Here is a 20,961-nt window from a genome sequence, read left to right on the forward strand (position 1 = left end):
GTTGTGGGACTCGGGGCAGCATTTCTGCCCTGAGAAGTATCAATGCGGTGCACTGCTCTCGTCGGTTAAGAGTCCCTTAGTGCTTCATTTAGGTGGTCGCCAAAGTCACACGGAGCAGCCAGTCTCCTCGAGTGTTCCAATCTTTCTACAAAAGTGTCCCAATCTTTCCCCATCGGTAAATTGCTGAAAGGTGCTGAGATTCGACATGCTGAGCTTGTGGTTTGTGACCTCGTATTCCCATCACCAGTATGTAGGCACCTTTAGAAATGATTCCACGAGACAGGGTATGATACTTAAACTGTGTAGACCTGTAGTCCTTTATTTGCAGCTCCTGAGTGAGGACAACAAGCTGTGAGTTCCTTTGTATACTGGGTTACCTGCAGTGTGCAGGTAACCCTTAGGTCTCTAGCAGCAGCACCCTCTGGTGTACAGGTAAGGTGTGTATAGTATAAGGGTACATTCAGTGTTGCATAACAGTGTTGCAGACATCACACAGTAAACAGGCATGTATACACAACAGATATCAGGCTTGAAATCGTCAAGATATAAAGAAACAAATAAAGAAACAAGATGGTCACTAATAAACTGAATAGGAAATTCAGGAGAAACAACTTTACCCAGAGAATGGTGAGAATGTGGAACTTGTTACCACAGGGAGTGGTTGAAGTCAATGGCACAGATGCATTTAAGGGAAAGCTGGATAAGTGCATGAGGGAGAAAGGAATAGAAGGATATGCTGATGGGGTTAGGTGAAGTAAGGTGGGAGGACTTCAGGGGGAAGGGACTTAAGAGGGGATAATAAAACTAGGGAAGATAGTCTCAGAATAAGGGTCGCCCATTTAAAACTGAGATGAGGAGGAATTTCTTCTCTCAGAGGGTTGTAAATCTATGGAATTCTCTGTCCCAGAGAGCTGTGGAGGCTGGGTCATTGAATATATTTAAGGCGGAGATAGACAGATTTTTGAGCGATAAGGGACTAAAGGGTTACGGAGAGCGGACAGGGAAGTGGAACCGAGTCCATGATCAGATCAGCCATGATCTTATTAAATGGCGGAGAAGACTCGAGAGGCCAGGTAGCCTACTCCTGCTCCTATTTCTTATGTTCTTATGTAGGACCCTCACATGGAGCACATTGGCCTGTTTCTGTGCTGTAAAATTTGATGTAATTCTTCATAAAAGGAGAGAAGTCTGACTGCAGTAACTATCAGGGCATCTTAGTGGAGGAAGTGCATCCGGGAGGGTGCTGAACACCTCGAGTCTCATCGCCGAGAGCATGCAGAAATCAAGCGCAGGCAGCGTAAACAGTGTGCGGCAAACCTCTCCCACCCACTCTTTTCCTCAAAGACTATCTGTCCCACCTGTGACAGGGACTGTGGTTCTCGTATTGGACTGTTCAGCCACCTAAGGACTCATTTTAAGAGTGGAAACAAGTCTTCCTCGATTCCGAGGGACTGCCTATGATGATGATGATCACTTCTATCTATAGCTGGCAAAATTCTGAATGGAATTCTTAATTGCTTTCTCCTGAATGTAGTGGACAGGAGGCTTCCATCATCGCAATGCAGCTTCAGGCTAGCTGAGGACCACCGACATGTTGTTCATTGCTTGTCAACTTCAGGAGAAGTGCAAGAGGCAAAATCAATACTTACATCCGGCATTTGTTGATTTCACCAAAACTTTCGACACTGTCAATTGGCAACAGACTTTGGAGACTTCCGAGGAGAATCGGTTGTCCGGAGAAGCTCTTGTCAGTTTTGAAACAACTCTATGATGTGTGTCAGGGAGTGTATTGACAGTAATCTGTCCGAACCATTTCCTGTTTCAAATGGTGTGAAGCAAAGTTGTATACTGAGCTCTGCTCTTTTATGCGGCTAAGCTGGATGATGCAACGAGAGACCTTCATGTAGGAGTTGGGATACAAATCTGCACAACGGGAAAACTGTTCCATCTATCAAGACTGTGAGCATCGGCCAAAGTCTCCAAACAAATTATACAAGAACTTTTGTATGCTGCTGACTGCAGTCCTGTTGCGCATTCCAAAGAGGACTTTCAGCTAATGCTGGATAGACTTGCAGCTTCCACAAGTATCTGTTGGCTTACTGTTAGTATGATGAATTAAGTAATGTATCAATCAGCTCTTGGGAAGGCACATGTTAGACCCATCACCATTGATGAAACTGAATTGAATGTGGATAAGGAGTTCACCTCTCTTGGAAGTGTACCATCTGATAATGCAAGGATTGATTAAAAAAAAGTCATGGCTTGCATACAGAGAGCAAGTGTGGCCTTTGATAGAATCCAAGCATGTTGGAATCAGCAAGATAACAAGGTCGCTATTTAACTGATGGTTTATAAAGTAGTTGATCTCACCAGAAAAATTCAACGGCTGGACCGGTACACAAGAGACACCTTCGTAAGTTGACTTTTATTAGGTGGAAGCACAAGATCACTAACAACAAAGTACTGGAATGTGTTGACAGCATCAGACATGAGGTTATGATAATCAATGTTCAGCTCCATTGGGCTTTACATGTTGTTAGGATGGACGGTGTATGGCTACCAAACCAAGTACTTTATACAGCACCATTGAAAGAAAGAAAGACTTGCATTTATATAGTGCCTTTCACGACCACCGAACGTCCCAAAGCACCTTAAAGGCAGTGTAGTCACTGTTGTAATGTAGGAAATGCGGCAGCCAATTTGCACACAAGAAAACTCCCACAAACAGCAATGTGATAATGACCAGATAATCTGTTTTTAATGATGTTGGTTAAGGGATAAATATTGGCCAGGACACCGGGGAGAACTACCCTGCTCTTCTTCGAAATAGTGCCATGGGATCTTTTACATCCACCTAAGAGGGTAGACGGGGCCTCAGTTTAACATCTCCAACAGTGCAGCGCTCCCTCAGCACTGCACTGGAATGTCAGCCTATATTGTTGAGGTCGAGTCTCTGCAGTGGGACTTGAACCCACAACCTTCTGACTCAGAGGCGAGGGTGCGACTAACTGAGCCATTGGCTGACAGAATTGGGAGCAGAAGAAAGCAGGATGTTCAACAAAGGCGCCACAAAGACACACCCAAGATTAACTTGAAGTAGTGCAACATGGTCATTGACTCTTGGAAACCCCTGGGCACCAGCAGATGGCAATGACAGCTGAAGTGACAGAAGGAATGAAGGGCTTTGAGCTGCAATGCCATCCCACTGTGAAAACAAGACATGAGAGACAGAAGGAATGGCAGCATTAACAGGATCAACAGGACACCACCCTCCGCCCCCCACATAACTTGTGGTCGACAATGTCTGTCACATATCAGCCGGCATAATAATCAATTCACCCATCTACCATGAACTTGTGCTTCTTTCTTTTTTGGTACCGTCATTCTTGAGGGACACACTCATATTATTGCACGAATGCATAAATAATTAGTATCTAATATGTTTGCTCACCATTCATCTATTTTAAATCAACAGGTTGTTTAAATTAATGGAGGAAAATGAAGGTTGCTTTACAGGTTTGCCCTCCAACCTGCCGCAGCAATTTACAATCGATATCAATGACTTGGATGAGGGGACTGAGTGTAATATACCCAGGTTTGCTGACGATACAAAGCTAGGTGGGAAAGTACGCTGTGCGGAGGACGTAAAGAGGCTGTAAAGGAATATAGACAGGTTAAGTGATTGGGCAAGAAGGTGGCAGATAGAGTATAATGTGGGGAAGTGTAAAATTATCCATTTTGGTAGAAAGAATGAAAAAGCAGAATATTTTTTAAAGAGGTGAGCGACTAGAAAATGTTGGGATCCAAATGAATTTGGGTGTCCTTTGTGAATCTTTGGAATTCTCTACCCCAGAGGGCTGTGGATGTTCAGTCGTTGAGAATATTCAAGATTCAAGATAGGTAGATTGTTGGGTACTAATGGATCAAGGGATAAGGAGATTGGACAGGAAAGCGGAGTTGATGTAAAAGTTCAGTCATTGTCTCATTGAATGGCGGAGCAGGCTCAAAGGGCCGTTTGGCCTACTCATGCTCCTAATTCTTATGATCTTATGTTCCGATATTCATTGTGCCCAAGTGATCCAGTGCGTCTGGGTGCAGACCCAGAAAATCTCCCCGAGTGCAACTCTATTCTGTATTAAGTAGATAATACAACCCAGCTGATACTGAATTATTATGATAAAGAACTATACTTGAGCATGTAACAATTGGAATGCTACCAGTTACCTATGTGCCAAGCACTTCATGTGTTCCTTAATACCAAACTTCGAGGGTATTTTTCATGTTATCATAGATGTGTTAATAATGTTACTTCAAATATTTCTATATTTGATTCCATCTTTGATAGCTCTGGCAAGAAGTGAATTAATTCACTCAATAGGGGTTGGGTTTAGTCTGTGCAACTGTGAATGTACTGAGTTGGTTCATGTTATGTTTAAGAGTTTAACTGAATTCTTTTCACCAAATAACATTTGGAGATGGTGGTAAAAGGTAACCTATATGAAGAGGCAGAAGACTTGGGTAAGGTTCTTAATGAATACTTTGCATCTGTCTTCAAAAAGGGGGATTGTATTGACATTGTAGTTAAGGAGAAGGAGTGTAAAATATCGAATGGAATAAACATAGTGAGAGAGGAAATATTAAGGGGTTTAGCTTTTTTGAAATTAGATAAATCTCCAGGCCCGAATGAAATGTATCCCAGGCTGTTAAGAGAAACAAGAGAGGAAATATCAAATGCTCTGACCATCATATTTCAATCCTCTCTGGTTACAGGCATGGTGCTGAAGGACTGGAGGACTAACACTGTACCGTTGTTAAAAAAGGAAGAAAGGGATAGACCGAGTAATCACAGGCCAGTCAGCCTAACGTCAGTAATGAGAAAATTATTGGGAAAAATTCTGAGGGACAGTATTAATTGTAATTTAGAAAGGCACAGATTAATCAAGGACAGTCAGCATGGACTTGTTAAGGGAAGGTCGTGTCTAACTAACTTGATTGAATTTTTTGAGGAGGTAACAAGGAGGGTCGATGAGGGCAGTGCGTTTGATGTAGTCTACATGGATTTTAGCAAGGTTTTTGACAAGGTCCCAGATGGCAGGCTGGTCAGAAAAGCCAAAGCCCATGAGATCCAAGGCAAAGTGACAAGATGGATCCAAAATTGGCTCAATGGCAGGAAGCAAAGGGTAATAGTCAACGGGTGTTTTTGTGATTGGAAGGCTGTTTCCAGTGGGTTTCCGCAGGGCTCATTATTAGGACCCTTGCTTTTTGAGGTAAATCAATGATTTAGACTTGAATATAGGGGGTTTAATTAAGAAGTTTTCAGATGATACAAAAATTGGCCAAGTGGTTGATAATGAAGAAGAAAGCTGTAGGCTGCAGGAAGATATCAATGAACTGGTCAGGTGGGCAGAACAGTGGCAAATGGAATTCAATCGGGAGAAATGTGAGGTAATGCAATTGGGAAGGGCAAACAAGGCAAAGGAATACATAATAAATAGTAGGATACTAAGAAGTGTAGAGGAACAAAGGGATCTTGGAGTGCACGTCCACAGATCCCTGAAGGTAGCAGGACAGGGAGATAACACGGTTAAGAAGGCATACAGGATACTTTCCTTTATCAGCCAAGACATAGATTATAAGAGCAGGGAGGTTATGCTTGAACTGTATAAAACACTAGTTAAGCCACAGCTAGTGTACTGAAAGTTGTGATTGCACTGGAGAGGGTACAGAGGAGATTTACGAGGATGTTGCCTGGACTGCAGAATTTTAGCTATGAGGAAAGATTGGATAGGCTGGGGTTGTTTTCTTTGGAACAGATGAGGCTGAGGGGAAACTTTATGGAGGTGTATAAAATTATGAGGAGCCAAGATAGAGTGGATAAGAAGGACCTATTTCCCTTAGCAGAGAAGTCAATAACCAGGGAGCTTAGGGATTAGAGGGGAGTTTAGGAGATTTATTTTCATCCAGAGGGTGGTGGGGTTCTAGAACTCACTGCCTGAAAGGGCAATAGAAGCAGAAACCCTCATAACATTTAAAAAGTACTTAGATATGCACTTGAAGTGTCGTCACCTAAAAGGCTACGAACCAAGAGCTGGAGAGTGGGATTAGGCTGGATAGTTCTTTTTCAGCCGGCACAGATATGATGGGCCAAATGCCCTCCTTCTGTGCCGTATATTTCTACAATTCTATGATTCTAAATCTTCAGCCAGTTCTTTGATTCATATTCCTTACTGGTTTATGGATTTACCAACCACATGCTTGTAATAATTGATCAAAGCCATAGAAGAATTTATAAATAAGGAAAAGTTTGAAATCAATGTGCTGAGGGTTAGGGAGTCAATGGACGTCAAAGAGAATTGGAGAGATGAGCGAGCGAGAATCTTTTCAGATGAAATGCTATCCTCGCCCCTAATTCCATTCCCCTTCCTGGCTGATCATCTGGCAGTGCACAGCTTCATGCTGAACCCTGAGCTGAGCATCAAAACTCATCTATCATCAAGAATTTTGCTGCCCATATCTTATCCTGAAAAGATTCTCGCTCACTCATCTCTCTAATTCTCGAGGGCTGCTATCCAACCAAATTTCTCTCCCTTTATTTAATTATTTGTTTTTTAAATGAGCTTGATTCACAAGGATGGCCTTTGCCAATTGAGGATAGATTTTCCTATTGTTTAAAATTAGACATTTCTGTTTGCTAAAATGTAACTATTGAGGTAATCTTCCGAGTACGACTGCTTTTAGCCAGTTGCCTGGGTGCCATAACTAAAGCAAGAGACCAGGAGAACCCTGGCCGAACTGCAGATCCTTTCTCTCTAATCTGATGTTGGTCCCAATTTTAAACCAACCTGCCTGGGGTGGGTGGGTCATTAAAATGGCGATGAATTTGATCATGTTTCCAACATGTACCACCCCAACCATTTTATCCAGTCAGAATTCAGACGCTCACCGCAGGTCGACAGATGTAATGTATACGCCTGTGAGGATGCTCACAGGTTTGTAGAGCTGTTCCAGGGGAGCGGGTAGGTTGGAGGGCCACCTCGTAGGACTGCTCCTGCGCATGACCAAGATTACCATCAACCGGTCCAGGCAGCGGGCGGCCGAGGCGGTCATTCAGCCCGACTGCCTGCCTCTCTTCCGCGGTTACGTCCAAGCCAGGGTGTCCCTGGAGATGGAGCACGCGGTGTCCACTGGTACGCTCGCGGCCTTCCGCGAGAGGTGGGCGCTGGAGGGACTGGAGTGCATCATCACCCCCGGCAACCAAAGTTTAATTTTGATTTAAGTTGACTATCTAAAGTGTAATTTGTTTAAGTTTGTCAGTTTTAGTGCCCCCCTTTAATCAGGGGGCACTTGTATTAATGTTCAACAACAAAATAGTTGTAGAACTGTTCCACTGTGAGTGGCTTAGCCAGTCATGTGATGTTCACAAGACTCATTAGGACCCCAGAGTCAGTTGAGTCTAAGTCATCCACGATGAGTATGCAGTTGTGAGCCTAGATGAACTGGTAATGTTTAGTTTGATTGTTAAACCTTTGTTAATAAATCAATTAGTTCTTAATAGCAATGTGTTGCTATGAATTCTTAAGCAAAGAACCCATGAAGCAAATACATTACAACGGGGGCCTGCTTAACATGCTGAAGTTACGGCTCGGCAATTTTAACTGCAGAAATCGGCACATAGCACTTCGCTGCGCTCTCGACGCGTCCGTCCCACTACCGCCCCAGAGAGGAAGTGGATCGTTTTATTTTGCACTCAACATCCTTTCGGGGGAGATAACCCCAATTTCTCACGAGAGGTGAGATTTCTGTGTCTGGCGCAAAGTCTCATGACTGTTACCGCCCCCAAACTGGGCGGTACCCAATTTTTACCCTTGTTTACTTTGACTGGAAAGTCTAGAACTAGGGGCCACAGTCTCAGAATAAGGGATCGGCCATTTAGGATTGAGATTAGGAAATATTTCTTCACTCAGATGGTTGTGAATCTTTGGAATTCTCTACTCCAGAGGGCTGTGGATGCTCAGTCATTGAGTATATTCAAGAATGAGATTGATATATTCTTGGGCTCTAAGGGAATCAAGCGATATTAGGAATGTGGAGTTGATGTAGAAGTTCAGCCATGATCTTATTGAATGATGGGGCAGGCTTGAGGGGCTATGTAGCCTACTCTTGTTCCTATTTCTTATGTTCTTAAGAGTTAAAATGGCTTAGGCCTCATGGTGAACTCACCACTAGAGGGGTTTTTTCCTGTCCCGAATACATTCCGAGTTAAAATCAGGACCATCGTGTCGGACTTCAATTAATTTACGTCATTGCATGATATGTGTAAAAGTGCAAACGTTCTATCTTGATGGAACATAACAGAACAGCACCAACGCAAGTGGAGGAAGGGAGAAAGAGGAACGAGAGCGGTTGATTATGAATCAAAACTATGGTTTTTTTGGTCATAGCATGAGCACAAATAATATTTGTCCCAGAACTTATAGCATGTATGCCCTTGCAGCATTATGGGGAGAATCATTTGGCTCTCTGCACTTTATTCATCTAAGTGAAATGCCTTGCTAATTTCATGTGACATTTTCATGATCTGTAGCCGCTGACATTTTCTACATTGCTCAAATGCTTTCACCAGGCTGGTGACACCATTATTACCACCGACAAGTTGAAACTCACTCAACTGTGCCTCCCATTCATTCAACGTTCCCATATCCAAAAGACTTGGGGGTGGATTTTTCGGTCTTATGTGCTTCTTTTTCCACCTCGGAGAGGCGGCAATGGCATTGGGCGGCCAGCTTCTCGTGCCCTGCGGGGGGGTTTTGCGGCAACGTGGAGCAGTACCGCCTGGAAGAGTTGTGCCGGTGTGCAACGTCCCTGGTTGCCACACCGGCTTGCTTTTTGAGTCCTGCCAGGCGCATTTTCCCCGTAGCGCACCCTGCTGGGACTGCCTGGGAATGTGGGTGGTCTGACCTATACCGGCTGCAGTGAGGTAAGTAATTCCGTCCTCAGGTAAGTGTGATTGGTTTTTTTTTACATTTTTTTTTTGCAGTTTATGTTGTGATGGCTTGGGCAATATATTGGAAATGTTTTTGTGGGGGGTTTATTCGGGGTTTTTTTGTCTTCCCAGGCGTCTCTCAGTAGTTCCCAGTCCGGCTCATTAGCTCGAGATTTTCCCATGATCAGCTGGCCTAGCACCCTAATAGAGGTGTGCAACGCCTCATTTACCACTGAGTCCCACACTCAGGGCCCGGCTGCCCAATTTTGATGATTGAGGCACAAACTGTTCCTGGGCGCAAACTTTACCACCCCACCGCCATTACTGCCCCGAAATCAGCAAAGCTGAAAATCCAGTCCATGAGCTTTCAAAACACTAAAGGGCTGAAGTTCAGCTTCGCTGGCGGCACAATAGTGGTGATAGTGGATCGGCTGCCCACCCGATACTCAATTGGATTTCAACCCCTACATTTTTTTCATGGAACATCTGCAAAGATGGGTTACGTATATTTCAGAAGACGAGTTGTAATAATTAGAAATTTTCAGAATCACAAAACATTAGAATTTTGGTATAAGCTTGCAAATTGCATTCTCCATTTTTATATTTTGGTTTTCTTTTGACGATTTTGACTGTTCATTCTCTATATCAAGCACTGTCAGATCAAGTATAGCATAGGTTCGATGCAGAATGAAAGCTGCCTGATTTTCTGTTCCGTTAACGCAAAGATTCCACGTCGAGAATCCGGTGTTCCGGAATCCGTAAAATGTTCCGGAATCCAGATCCGGCGACGCTGCCGACCTCGGGGCCCCGCCACTGCCTGACGACCTCCTTGGCGGGGACCGGCCAACGACAACCTCCTTGGCGGGGCCCACCCGACAAAATCCTCCTCAGCGGGACAGGACGGCCCAAACAGCTCCTCGACGGGAATCCACCCCCCCTCCCTCTTTCTGACATTCCGAAATCCGGAAATACCCAAACTTGGGCTCGGCTGTTTCCAGATTCGTGACATCAGAAAGCAAAGTGAAAGTCCAGAAAAGCCCAGAATCCGGAACAGCCTCAGTCCCGAGAGTTTTGGATTTTCGGCCCTGCACCTGTACTACTATAAAATTACTATTGATACTCTCAAACATCACTCATAGGATATGGATAGGTTAAGTGAGTGGGCAAAAATTTGGCAGGTGGAGTATAATGTGGGGAATTGTGAGGTTATCCACTTTGGTAGGAAGAATAAAAAAGCAAAATATTATTTAAATGGAGGGAGACTACAGAGGGATCTGGGTGTCCTCATACATGAAACACAAAAAGTTAGTATGCAGGTAACAGCAAGTAATCAGGAAGGCAAATAGAATGTTGGCCTTTATTGCAAGGGGGATAGAGTATAAAAGTCTTTCTACAACTGGTGAGACCACACCTGGAGTACTGCGTTCAGCTTGAGGGGGCGAAGTTGCCCTCCGCCCCAAACAGGGCGTATAATTTGAATTAAACGATTATTCTCCGCCCGAATCCTTGGGACAGTAAATAAAGGGATTTGGCCCTCGTTTGGTGTGCAATTTCATCGGGGCGGTGTTTCGGGTGGCTGTGGAGCGGAAGTGGGTGAGGAGCGAGCTGGAAGGCGGGCGGTGTCAACAGCGCCGCGCTGAGCACATCAGCGCGAGGCTGATGATGTCAGCGCAACTTTGACATGCAGCAATGTCCCACCCCTTCAGTTATAAGGGAGGGCTGCTGCGAGCTCTGGAGCCACTTTAGTCGCACCCACTGGGCCATCAGGGAAGGCTTCGGCCGGGCCAGAGGTCCGGCACTGCTGGCGGCCCGGCCGAACCCATGGCCCCCATTGTCGGGCCGACTTCAGAGTCAATGGCGACTTCCGGCCGGGAAAAGCTGTCTGGGGCACCGACCAGCAGCCGCTCCGCTCCGGTGGGGCAATTTCCCTCGCAGAGCGGAAAAGGGTTGCCGCCAGGCGGGAAGGAAATCCATTTCCGCCACCCCCGGCCTGGGGCCAATTTCTGATGGGTCGGACTATCCGCCTTCCCCCGGTCGAAATGGCCTTACCGCCCCATTACCACCTCTTAGAGGCGGTAATGGACCTTAAGGAGAGGGCAATTTCAGTCCATTGGTCTCCTTATTTAAGAAGGGATATACTTGCATTGGAGGCAGTTCAGAGGAGGTTCACTAGGTTGATTCCTGAGATGAAGTGGTTGTCTTATGAGGACAGGTTCAGAAGATTGAGCCTGTACTCATTAGATTTAGAAGAAGGCAAGGTGATCTTATTGAAACACACAAGATTCTGAGGGGGCTTGACAGGGTTGCTGCAGAGAGGATGTTTCCCCTCACGGGGGATTCTAGAACTAAGGGTCATAGTTTCAGAATAAGGGGTCGCCCATTTAAGATGGAGATGAGGAGGAATTTCTTCTCTCAGAGGGTGGTGAATCTTTGGAATTCTCTACCCCAGAGAGCTGTGGAGGTTGGGTCATTGAAAATATTCAAGGCTGATATAGACAGATTCTTAAACTATAGGGGAGTCAAGGGTCATGGGAAACAGGCAGGAAAGTGGAGTTGAGGGCAAGATCAGATCAGCCATGATCTTATTGAATGGCAGAGCAGGCTTGTATGGCCAACTCCTGCTCCTATTTCTTATGTTCTTATGTTTATCATAGAGCGCTATGAAAGGACATCCTACCAGTGTGAGACTTCTATTTCTCACATCAGTCATTGTTGTGGTGAGTCTGAAGGGGATTCCCCATTTAGTGCGAAATGTTGTGCTATGGACCTAGAATGAGCAGGAAATGCATCAAGGGTGTCCAAATTCATTCCACACAAGACCCCTTACAGCATGGCAGACGGAGACCTTTACCCATCATTCTAAGCAGCATTCAAAGCCAAGTGCCAGAGGTGTAAGCAGTGTCATAACCCATTCTCCATCAAGTCTGGGCTAGATATTAGCTAGCCTAACACACCTATTAACGTGATTTTTTTGCGTTAAAAGTGGTTTTTTTGTCATTAAAAGAAACCTAACAAAATTGCCCAAAGGTTAAGAATGGCGGTTTCGAAATATCTCCAAAAATCAGGTTGCTTTATGTAAAAAATAGAACCACCTAAATCTGGCCGTTCGGCGAATCCGTACTCGGGTGAAAAAAACAACACATGAGAAAAGCAAGGCGTTGCAGCCTCAGAAACATCGGTAAGTAGGAAGACCTACAAAAAAAGTAAGTTAAGTTTTTCTTAAATTCTTTTTCAGCCATTGATTACTTAAGGATATTATTAATGTTTTCTGCTTTTTATTTTTGCAAATTTTTTTTGTGTTTTCTCCCCTGTATTTTTGGCGATATCGGCCTCGTGGTAAAGTTAGCAAGGACAGCGGTTTCCAACACCAATCCTCCAGCAACGCTGATTTTTATCAACTGGCGTATCTTTGGGCCAAATTTACCCTGTTAAAACATGGCAACATTTTTATTGTTATTTTGAATGACGTTAAACGAGTATCGACAGGCTGGCGAATTTCTAGCCCTTAGTGACAATGCTAATTTGGATACAGAGCTAATACGGCTATCTTCACTGAGTTAAATGAGAGATAAAGTTGATTTGGTGCCATACAGAGGGGTTGTAACCATTTAAAATAACTCTGAATAGTTTGTGCAGCACGAATGGGATGAATACCAATTGCGTACGCACTTTGGCACTTCAACCACCTGCACAGTCTGAACTTGACATTCAGACTTGCTGATGCTCAAGGGCACCTTGCTGCTGCACTCAACCCTTTCCACATAATCAGGCAGAATTGTTACTTTCAACATCATTATGCTGATTTGCAAACTGCTGTAAGGGCTCAACATAAAAAAATGGGTAGTAAGACAAATGGCACATGTCACTCAAACTGCCGAGAGGGAAACTGAAAATTGGAATTAAACTACAACTTCTGGAGGATCAGAGATAAAAGTGCATTGGAAACAAGGCATCTTTTATGGTCTAGCCACTGCAATGCTGGCAAGTATGGAGGTTATTTTAGAATGTTTTATCCTGGTGCAGTTCTGCTTGCCAGAAGCAATTATTGGAAATTCTGACACACCCAGGAAAATTGTGGTACGGGGATCCCATTCAAATTCCCAGGAAGCTCCGCCTCAGGAGTGCAGGTTTGTGAAGTTATCCTTTATATTAAAGTCAGAAATTATTTTTGAAAAATGTACAGCCTACAGGTTCATGTCCTGCATGAACAAATTCCAGATCCTGACCCGTCAATCTGTATTGGAGAACATAACTATAAGAACATAAGAAATAGGAGCAGGAGCAGGCCACTTGGCCCTTGAAGCCAGCTCCGCCATTCGATAAGATCATGGCTGATCTGATCTTGGCCTCAACTCCACTTCCCTGCCCGCTCCCCATAATCCTTGACTCGCCTATAGTTCAAAAATCTGTCCATCTCCACCTTAAATATATTCAATGACCCAGCCTCCACAGCTCTCTGGGGTAGAGAATGCCAAAGATTCACGACTCTCTGAGAGAAGAAATTACTCCTCATTTCCGTTTTAAATGGGCGACTACTTAATCTGAAACCATGCCCCTTAGTTCTAGATTCCCCCATGAGGGGAAACATCCTTTCCGCATCTACCCTGTCAAGCCTCCTCATAATCTTATACGTTTCAATAAGGTCACCTCTCTGAAGTTGCTAAGCAGAGACAAGGCAGAAAGTAACAAAAACACAAATTAGTGGGTGAGTCACCACAGACCTCACTCACACTGCTCCTCGCAAATGTCTCAGCTGAATTATTGGGAGGGGTGTGGGAACAAGTTACCCATGCTCTTGGCTGGGGAGTGGTGCATGGCAGGAGAAGATATAAGGGAAAAGGAAAAATGCATTTCACATATGTGGTTCGCGGGGTTATTTAGTCATTATGATCAAACAGGACTCCTGAGCAGAGTACAAGATGGAAAGTGAAGGTTACAAATCTTCTAGCATAGCACTGAGACCAAAATGGTCTAAAAATATTCCAAACACCTGGACAGATTAGACTGTAAAATTACAATGGAAACTAAAATTAGTTAAAAGAATTCAGGTAATATTCCAACAAGGGAACCTGTTAACCCAAAAATGTGTTTAAATTGATCAGAATCAATAAACAATCTGAACATAAGAACGAGAAGCAGGAGTAAGCCATTCGGTCCCTCGTGCTTGCTCTGCCATTCAAAAGATCATGGCTGATCTTCTAACTCAACTCCACTTTCCTGCACTAACCCCATATTCCTTGATACCCTTAATATTCAAAAATCTATCGATTTCTGTTGTGAATATACTCAATGACTGAGCATCCACAGCCCTCTGGGGTAGAGAAATCCAAAAGATTCACCACTCTCTGAATGAAGACATTTCTCCTCATCTCAGTCCTAAATGGCCGACCCCTTATTCTGAGACTGTGAGTCCTGGTTCCAGACTCCTCAGCCAGGGGAAACATCCTCCCTGCATCTACCCTGTCAAGCCCTGTAAGAATTTTGTATGTTTCAATGAGATCACCTCTCATTCTTTAAACTCTAGAGAATATAGGCCTAGTTTACTCAATCTTGCCTCAAAGGACAATCCCCCCATCCCAGAAATCAGTCTGGTGAACCTTTGTTGCACTCCTCCTATGGCAAGTACATCCTTCCTTAAGTAATGAGACCAAAACTATACACAGGTGTGGTCTCACCAGGGCCCTATATAATTGCAGTAAGACATCTTTACTTTTGTACTCAAAACCTCTTGTAATAAAGGCCAACATACGATTTGCTTTCTTAATTACTTATTGTAACTGCATGTTAACTTTCAGTGATTCGTGTACAAGGACACCCAGATGCCTCTGAACACCAACATTTCCCAATCTCTCACCTAAAAAAAAATACTGTTTTTCTATTTTTCCTACCAAAATGAATAACTTCACATTTCTCCACATCATATTCCATTTGCCATGTTCGTACCCACTCACTTAGCGTGTCTATATCCCCTTGAAGCCTCTTTGCATCCTCCTCACAACTTATATTCCAACCTAGCTTTGTGTCATCAACAACTTATTGCATTTGGTCCCCTCATCCAAATCATTGATATAGATTGTAAATAGCTGGGGCCCAAGTACTGATCATTTATATCATTTATCACAGTTATACACAGTCATTATTGATTAAAAAGTGAAAGACGTCCTACCTTATTGGATCGCAGTGACACCCGCCCTCCACAACGAGCGCAGAATTTTGTTTGGCAATATGAACAGATGTGGCCACAGCCATCGGCAAACTTGGTTTTGTGACAGATTCCACAGGTGGGTGCATCAGTCTTCTGTTCCTGTTGTTGCTGTGCTTCATCGCCCATCTTCTTCACCTGATCCTTGTACATCTCAAACTGCTGGTGCAATTTCCTGAAGATGTCAGAAGAGCAAAATAAGTCATTTCGCAGAAAGGAAAGGAAATGGTGTTCATCTGTATTTACAGTCCTCCTCTCATCTTTCCAGCTGCTTGCAGGAAGTCAGCAGTGTTCCTGAGGCCCCATTTTATGCCTCCTTGTTGACAGCTAAGTCTTAACAGAGTGCAATGCTGCAACAGCTCGCTTGTCTCCCATCAGAAATAGTGACAAGATCCCTTTAGGTTTGTGAGCTAGACAGAATTTAATAACTATTAAATGTCAGAGCCATTTGAAATTCTTCATGTATGTGTCATGGTCACCGCCGTGGCAACATTTGTCAGGTACTGCAAGTTAATTTGGTTGAATAAGGGAATAGTGACTGAGATAAATAAAACAAAAACCTGGCTTCATCTGACAATTCAACAGTGTATATACTGGAATATTTCAACCCATATGTTTACAGAAAACGCAGTATTTTAACTAACGGCTGGGTTTATAAAAGGCAATATTAGAAAAATATCCTTTCCTTTCCTAAATTGAAATATTACCTTTGTAAGTTACATAAGAATGTAAGAAATAGGAGCAGAAGTAGGTCATTTGGCCTCTCGAGCCTGCTCCGCCACTCAATAAGATCATGGCTGATCTGATCTTGGCCTCAACTCCACTTCCCTGCCCGCTCTCCATAACCCTTGACTCCCTTATCATTCAAATATCTGTCTATCTCCACCTTAAATATATTCAATGACCCAGCCTCCACAGCTCTCTGGGGAAGAGAATTCCAGATTCCCGACCCACTGAGAGAAGAAATTTCTCCTCATTTTTGTTTTAAATGGGCGCCCCCTTATTCTGAAACTATGCCCCCTAGTTCTAGATTCACCCACGAGGGGAAACATCCTCTCTGCATCTACCCGGTCAAGCCCCTTCAGAATATTATATGTTTCAATAAGATCACCTCTCATTCTTCTAAACTCCACTGAATATAGGCCCAACCCGCAGTGTTAAATACCTCACACCGACATGTTTGCCCTCCCCGCCGATTTCAATGCACCATTTCAGCATCATTTCAAAACCAATCAGCTTGTGCGTGATGAGAGTGGGAGGGGATAAATTGGTTCTTGTTGCGCCAGGTTTTTGCCCGGAAACAGAGTTAGGCTGGGCCTGTTGCTCTCAGGAATCTTCAGTGGTCAATGCGGCTAAACATCGGCGGCCAAGGAAAAAAATGTTTTTATTTTCCTGAAGTTACATGTGGAGCCAGGAGGAGTGTGTGTGATTGTCCCAGCTCCAGAGCACTACTGCGGGTTGCTGCCAATCTCCACCCCACCCCACCCCCCCACCCTGCCCCTCCCCCCCTCCCTCCCCCCACCATGTTATCCTCTCCACCACTCGGGGCTTAGCTGAGGGCCGCTGTCAGCGAGGCAAGCAACCCAAAATTCATCCTCTTCGTGCCGTTCTGGTCACATTACAGGAAAGATGTGATTGCACTGGAGATGGTACAGAGGAGATTTACGAGGTTGTTGCCTGGACTGGAGAATTTTAGCTATGAGGAAAGATTGGATAGGCTGGGTTTTCTTTCTTTGGAACAGAGGAAGCTGAGGAGAGACCTATTTGAGATGTATAAAATTACGAGGGGCCTAGATAGAGTGGATAAGCAGGACCTATTTCCCTTAGCAGAGGGGTCAATAACCAGGGGGCATTGATTTAAAGTAATTGGTCGAAGGTTTAAAGGGGATTTTAGGGCAAATATCTTCACCCAGAGGGTGGTGGGGGTCTGGAACTCACTGCCTGAAAGAGTGGTAGAGGCAGAAACCCTCACCACATTTAAAAAGTGCTTGGATGTGCACTTGAATTGCCGCAACCTACAGGGCTACGGACTAAGAGCTGGAAAGTGGGATTAGGCTGAATAGCTCTTTGTTGGTCGGTGTGGACACAAAATTCTTAAGTGTTATGAATTGCAGTTCCTGCATGACTAACGCTGTACAGTGTGCATTTTTGAGTGAAAATGGATCGAGGAAAGCGTCAACCAAAATGCCTGTTATCGGATGATGCTCCTCATATGTTAGTTGATAGACTGATACTTTGAATAGACATTGTATTTGAGTCAAATAATAGGTGCACAAACTAGCAAAGGGTACAGCAGGCTTGCAGTGAGGTAGCTGATGAGGTGACTGTAATGTCGAAGAACTAGCTCACGAGTTTCTGAGATGCACAAAAACTTTTTGACCTAAGAAAAAAGTGCCAAGGTAGGAACCAAAGTAATGGCATATCACATACTCGCATTCAGGAATGGAAAATTCTTCAGCAATAAACTTGTGAAAATATGGACGAATAGCAAGCCAGTGCCAGCGCATGAGCAATATATTCACCACTTACATGAAACAGTACATCTTCAGTAAGACAACCTAAGCTGCATATTAATGTTCCATCGGCTCCAAATACTCTTACTCACTGCAGAAAATCAGACTGATTCTAGGAGAAGCTAGCCTTCCATACTGTTGAGTAAAAGTGCACAGATTGAGGCTACCCCAGTTGAAACTTTTCTTTCCCAACCATTGCCATTGAGTTGATTGAAGGATTGGGGATTGCTGGATCTGAAGCTTATGATTTGTCTCCTTACCCACATAATTCATCACCAACATAGCACAGTCATGATTACATAATGTCCATGATATAAAGCATGTAATTACTGTAAGTTGATAAACCCAAATTCACAGTGTTGCAATACTTTTCCAGTACATAGCACATACTTACCGTGCAGTGCTGTAACAAAATGTGTAACAATAAAGTCACGCTTACCGAGTGGTCATTTTTCTTTTCAATAAATGCCTAGGATCCCGTGCAAATCCAAGAAAGCCAGTGAAGCGGCACATTAATAAATGGTTCATTTTCCAGTTGGCAAATAGTAACCAGTGGGGTGTCAAAGGGATTGGTGCTGGGGCCTCAACTATTTACAATCTATATTAATGACTTGGATGAAGAGACCGAGTATACTATAGCCAAGTTTGCTGATGATACAAAGATCGGTGGGAAAGCAAGTTGTGAGGAGGACACAAAAAATCTGCAAAGGGATATAGACAAGCTAAGTGAGGGGGCAAAAATTTGGCAGGTGGAGGAGTATAATGTGGAAAAGTGTGAAGTTATCCACTTTAGCAAAAAAAATAAAAAAGCAAATGATTTAAATGGAGAAAAATTACAAAATGCTGCAGTACAGAGTGACCTGGGGTTCCTTGTGCATGAAATACAAAAAGTTAGTATGCAGGTACAGCAAGTAATCAGAAAGGCAAATGGAATGTTGGCCTTTATTGCAAGGGGGATAGAGTATAAAAGCAGAGAAGTCCTGCTACAACTGTATAGGATATTGATGAGGCCACACCTAGAGTAATTTTGTCTCCTTATTTAAGAAAGGATATACTTGCATTGGAGGTAGTTCAGAGAAGGTTCACTAGGTTGGTTCTGGAGATGAGGGGGTTTGACTTATGAGTATAGGTTGAGTAGGTTGGGCCTATACTCATTGGAGTTCAGAAGAATGAGAAGTAATCTTATTGAAACATGTAAGATAATGAGGGGGCTCAATAAGGTAGATGCAGAGAGGATATTTCCACTCAAAGGAGAATCTAGAACTAGGGGGCATAGTTTCAGAATAAGGGGTTGCCCATTCAAAATTGAGATGAGGAGGAATTTCTTCTCTCAAAGGGTTGTAAATCTGTGGAATTCGCTACCCCAGAGTGCAGTGGAGGCTGGGTCATTGAAGATATTTAAGGCGGAGATAGACAGATTTTTGAGTGATAAGGCAATAAAGGGTTATGGGGAGCGGGCGGGGAAGTGGAGCTGAGTCCATGATCAGATCAGCCATGATCGTATTGAATGGTGGAGGAGGCTCGAGGGGCCAAGTGGCCTTCTCCTATTTCTTATGTTCTTAGATCCATGTATCACCATCCTCTAGATGCACTGCATTGGAAGATGGTAAAGGGCAGCATGGTGCTGGAGATATGTCTACCACATGCTGAATAGAGAATTAGCATGTCAAAGGACATGGTAGAATTCCCTCAGATTTTGGACCTTTTTTGGAGTATCATTCAAAAGAAGACCACAAAAATGTATCTTGTCTGTTGGATATACACTGGAAGGCATTCAGGTTGGTGTGGAGAAGTCTACTGTCTGATTTTCTTCCACGATAATAGAGCATGTATTTCAAATGCGCTCTGCCACTGAGACCATGGCAATTTCAGCATCAGTTGTGCTGGGCAGGCCTTGCCACACGATAAATATTGTGGAAGTTTTGGGAACCCTTCCAGTGCACTGGCGTGGCATTGAAGTCCACACTCCCTGAGGCAATAGCTGGATACATGCAGACATTCTCAGAGACGTTCAAGGCTTAAACTTGCAGAAATCAGGGGCCTTTTTGATGATTTAGACTCCAACAGAGGCACAAAGGCAAGACGGTAGGATGAGATACCTGAATCTCCCATGAGTGCTCCTGTAATGACATCTGTGCCTCTGTATGCACAGCTTTCCAGACCATGCTGAATATCCCAGCAGTGCAGTGGCAACCACTGCAGGAAACTATGAAGCCTCATCATCTCCAGGAAGTGATCCATCCTAATGCACGTAAACTCTTGAACAGATCACCCAACCATTCACAGCAACTGCTTCTTCCAGGTAGAAAACAAATGCTTCTAAATAGTAAACAAGATATAGCGTCTATCACTACTCACTGTGTATGTCCCAGTGACACTTTCAAGGCAATGTATATTATAATGATAAGAGGTAAATTAACAGTGACAAGTTGATATGACTCCTTCCAATAGGCTCATAACTATGTTACCACACTGTAGTTTTACAGTTATGGCATCCTAAGCAGAGGGACGTGCTACACTGAACTTTACAAGGGGAGAGCAGCGAAGGTAGTAACTGGGAAAGCAATAGTGGAGGGGTGCATGATAAGGAGGCTGAACATTGTTTTATAAGTTACTGGTATAAAAAGATATACAATAATCAAACAGTGCTTATAAGGGAAATGTATATCCCATTTATGATATCAGGATATGTCTGAAGGTCTGTCAACTATATAATATGGACATTTCAGACTTAAAAGAAAGTATATGACAACTAACAACAGCCATGTATTGGCAGTTATCAGTTCTTTGAGTAGATGCTGGCTACGACATTCAGTAATTGTATGAAATTCTTGATGCAACTTCTGCCAAAGCATTGTTTTGTGACTCAAACCTTCATCTGCTTACTGGATCGTAACATCCACATCCATGTCTTCTTGCTGCTGATGTGGAATAGCAATGGGAATACCTCTGTCCCACACAGTGCTGTGCAGCAAGCAACAGACCATGATAATCCCCGCAACATGTTGGAGTGCATACTGTAAAGCTCCCCAAAGGCCAGTCAAAATAGGGAAGCAGTCCTAATATTTACTCATTTAAGATCCTTGTTTTGCTGTGAGCATCATTGTAACAAGTCTCTGCTATGCGCAAGGTACAGCTTGAAGCCATCGACTGTCAAGACTTCCTTCCATTCTGTCCTCACCACTAAAAAGAGGCATGGAAGATAGCTACAGGATGAAGGCATCATGGGCCCTGATAGGAATGCAAGATACTGACATTACTGG

At 43.8% G+C, this 20,961-nt stretch overlaps 1 protein-coding gene across 1 annotated transcript in view; it reads right to left on the reverse strand.

The window, feature by feature from the left end:
- Nucleotides 1-20,961, reverse strand: part of rims2a (regulating synaptic membrane exocytosis 2a) — a 1,685,585-nt gene that overhangs the window by 1,093,202 nt on the left and 571,422 nt on the right. Inside the window, exon 6 of the mRNA XM_070888461.1 lies at nt 15,150-15,360. Within this exon, the coding sequence (XP_070744562.1) occupies nt 15,150-15,360 (211 nt within the window). The remainder of the gene's footprint in view (nt 1-15,149; nt 15,361-20,961) is intronic.

This window comes from Pristiophorus japonicus, chromosome 1, assembly GCF_044704955.1.
Source record: "Pristiophorus japonicus isolate sPriJap1 chromosome 1, sPriJap1.hap1, whole genome shotgun sequence".
Classification (NCBI taxonomy): Eukaryota; Metazoa; Chordata; class Chondrichthyes; family Pristiophoridae; genus Pristiophorus; species Pristiophorus japonicus.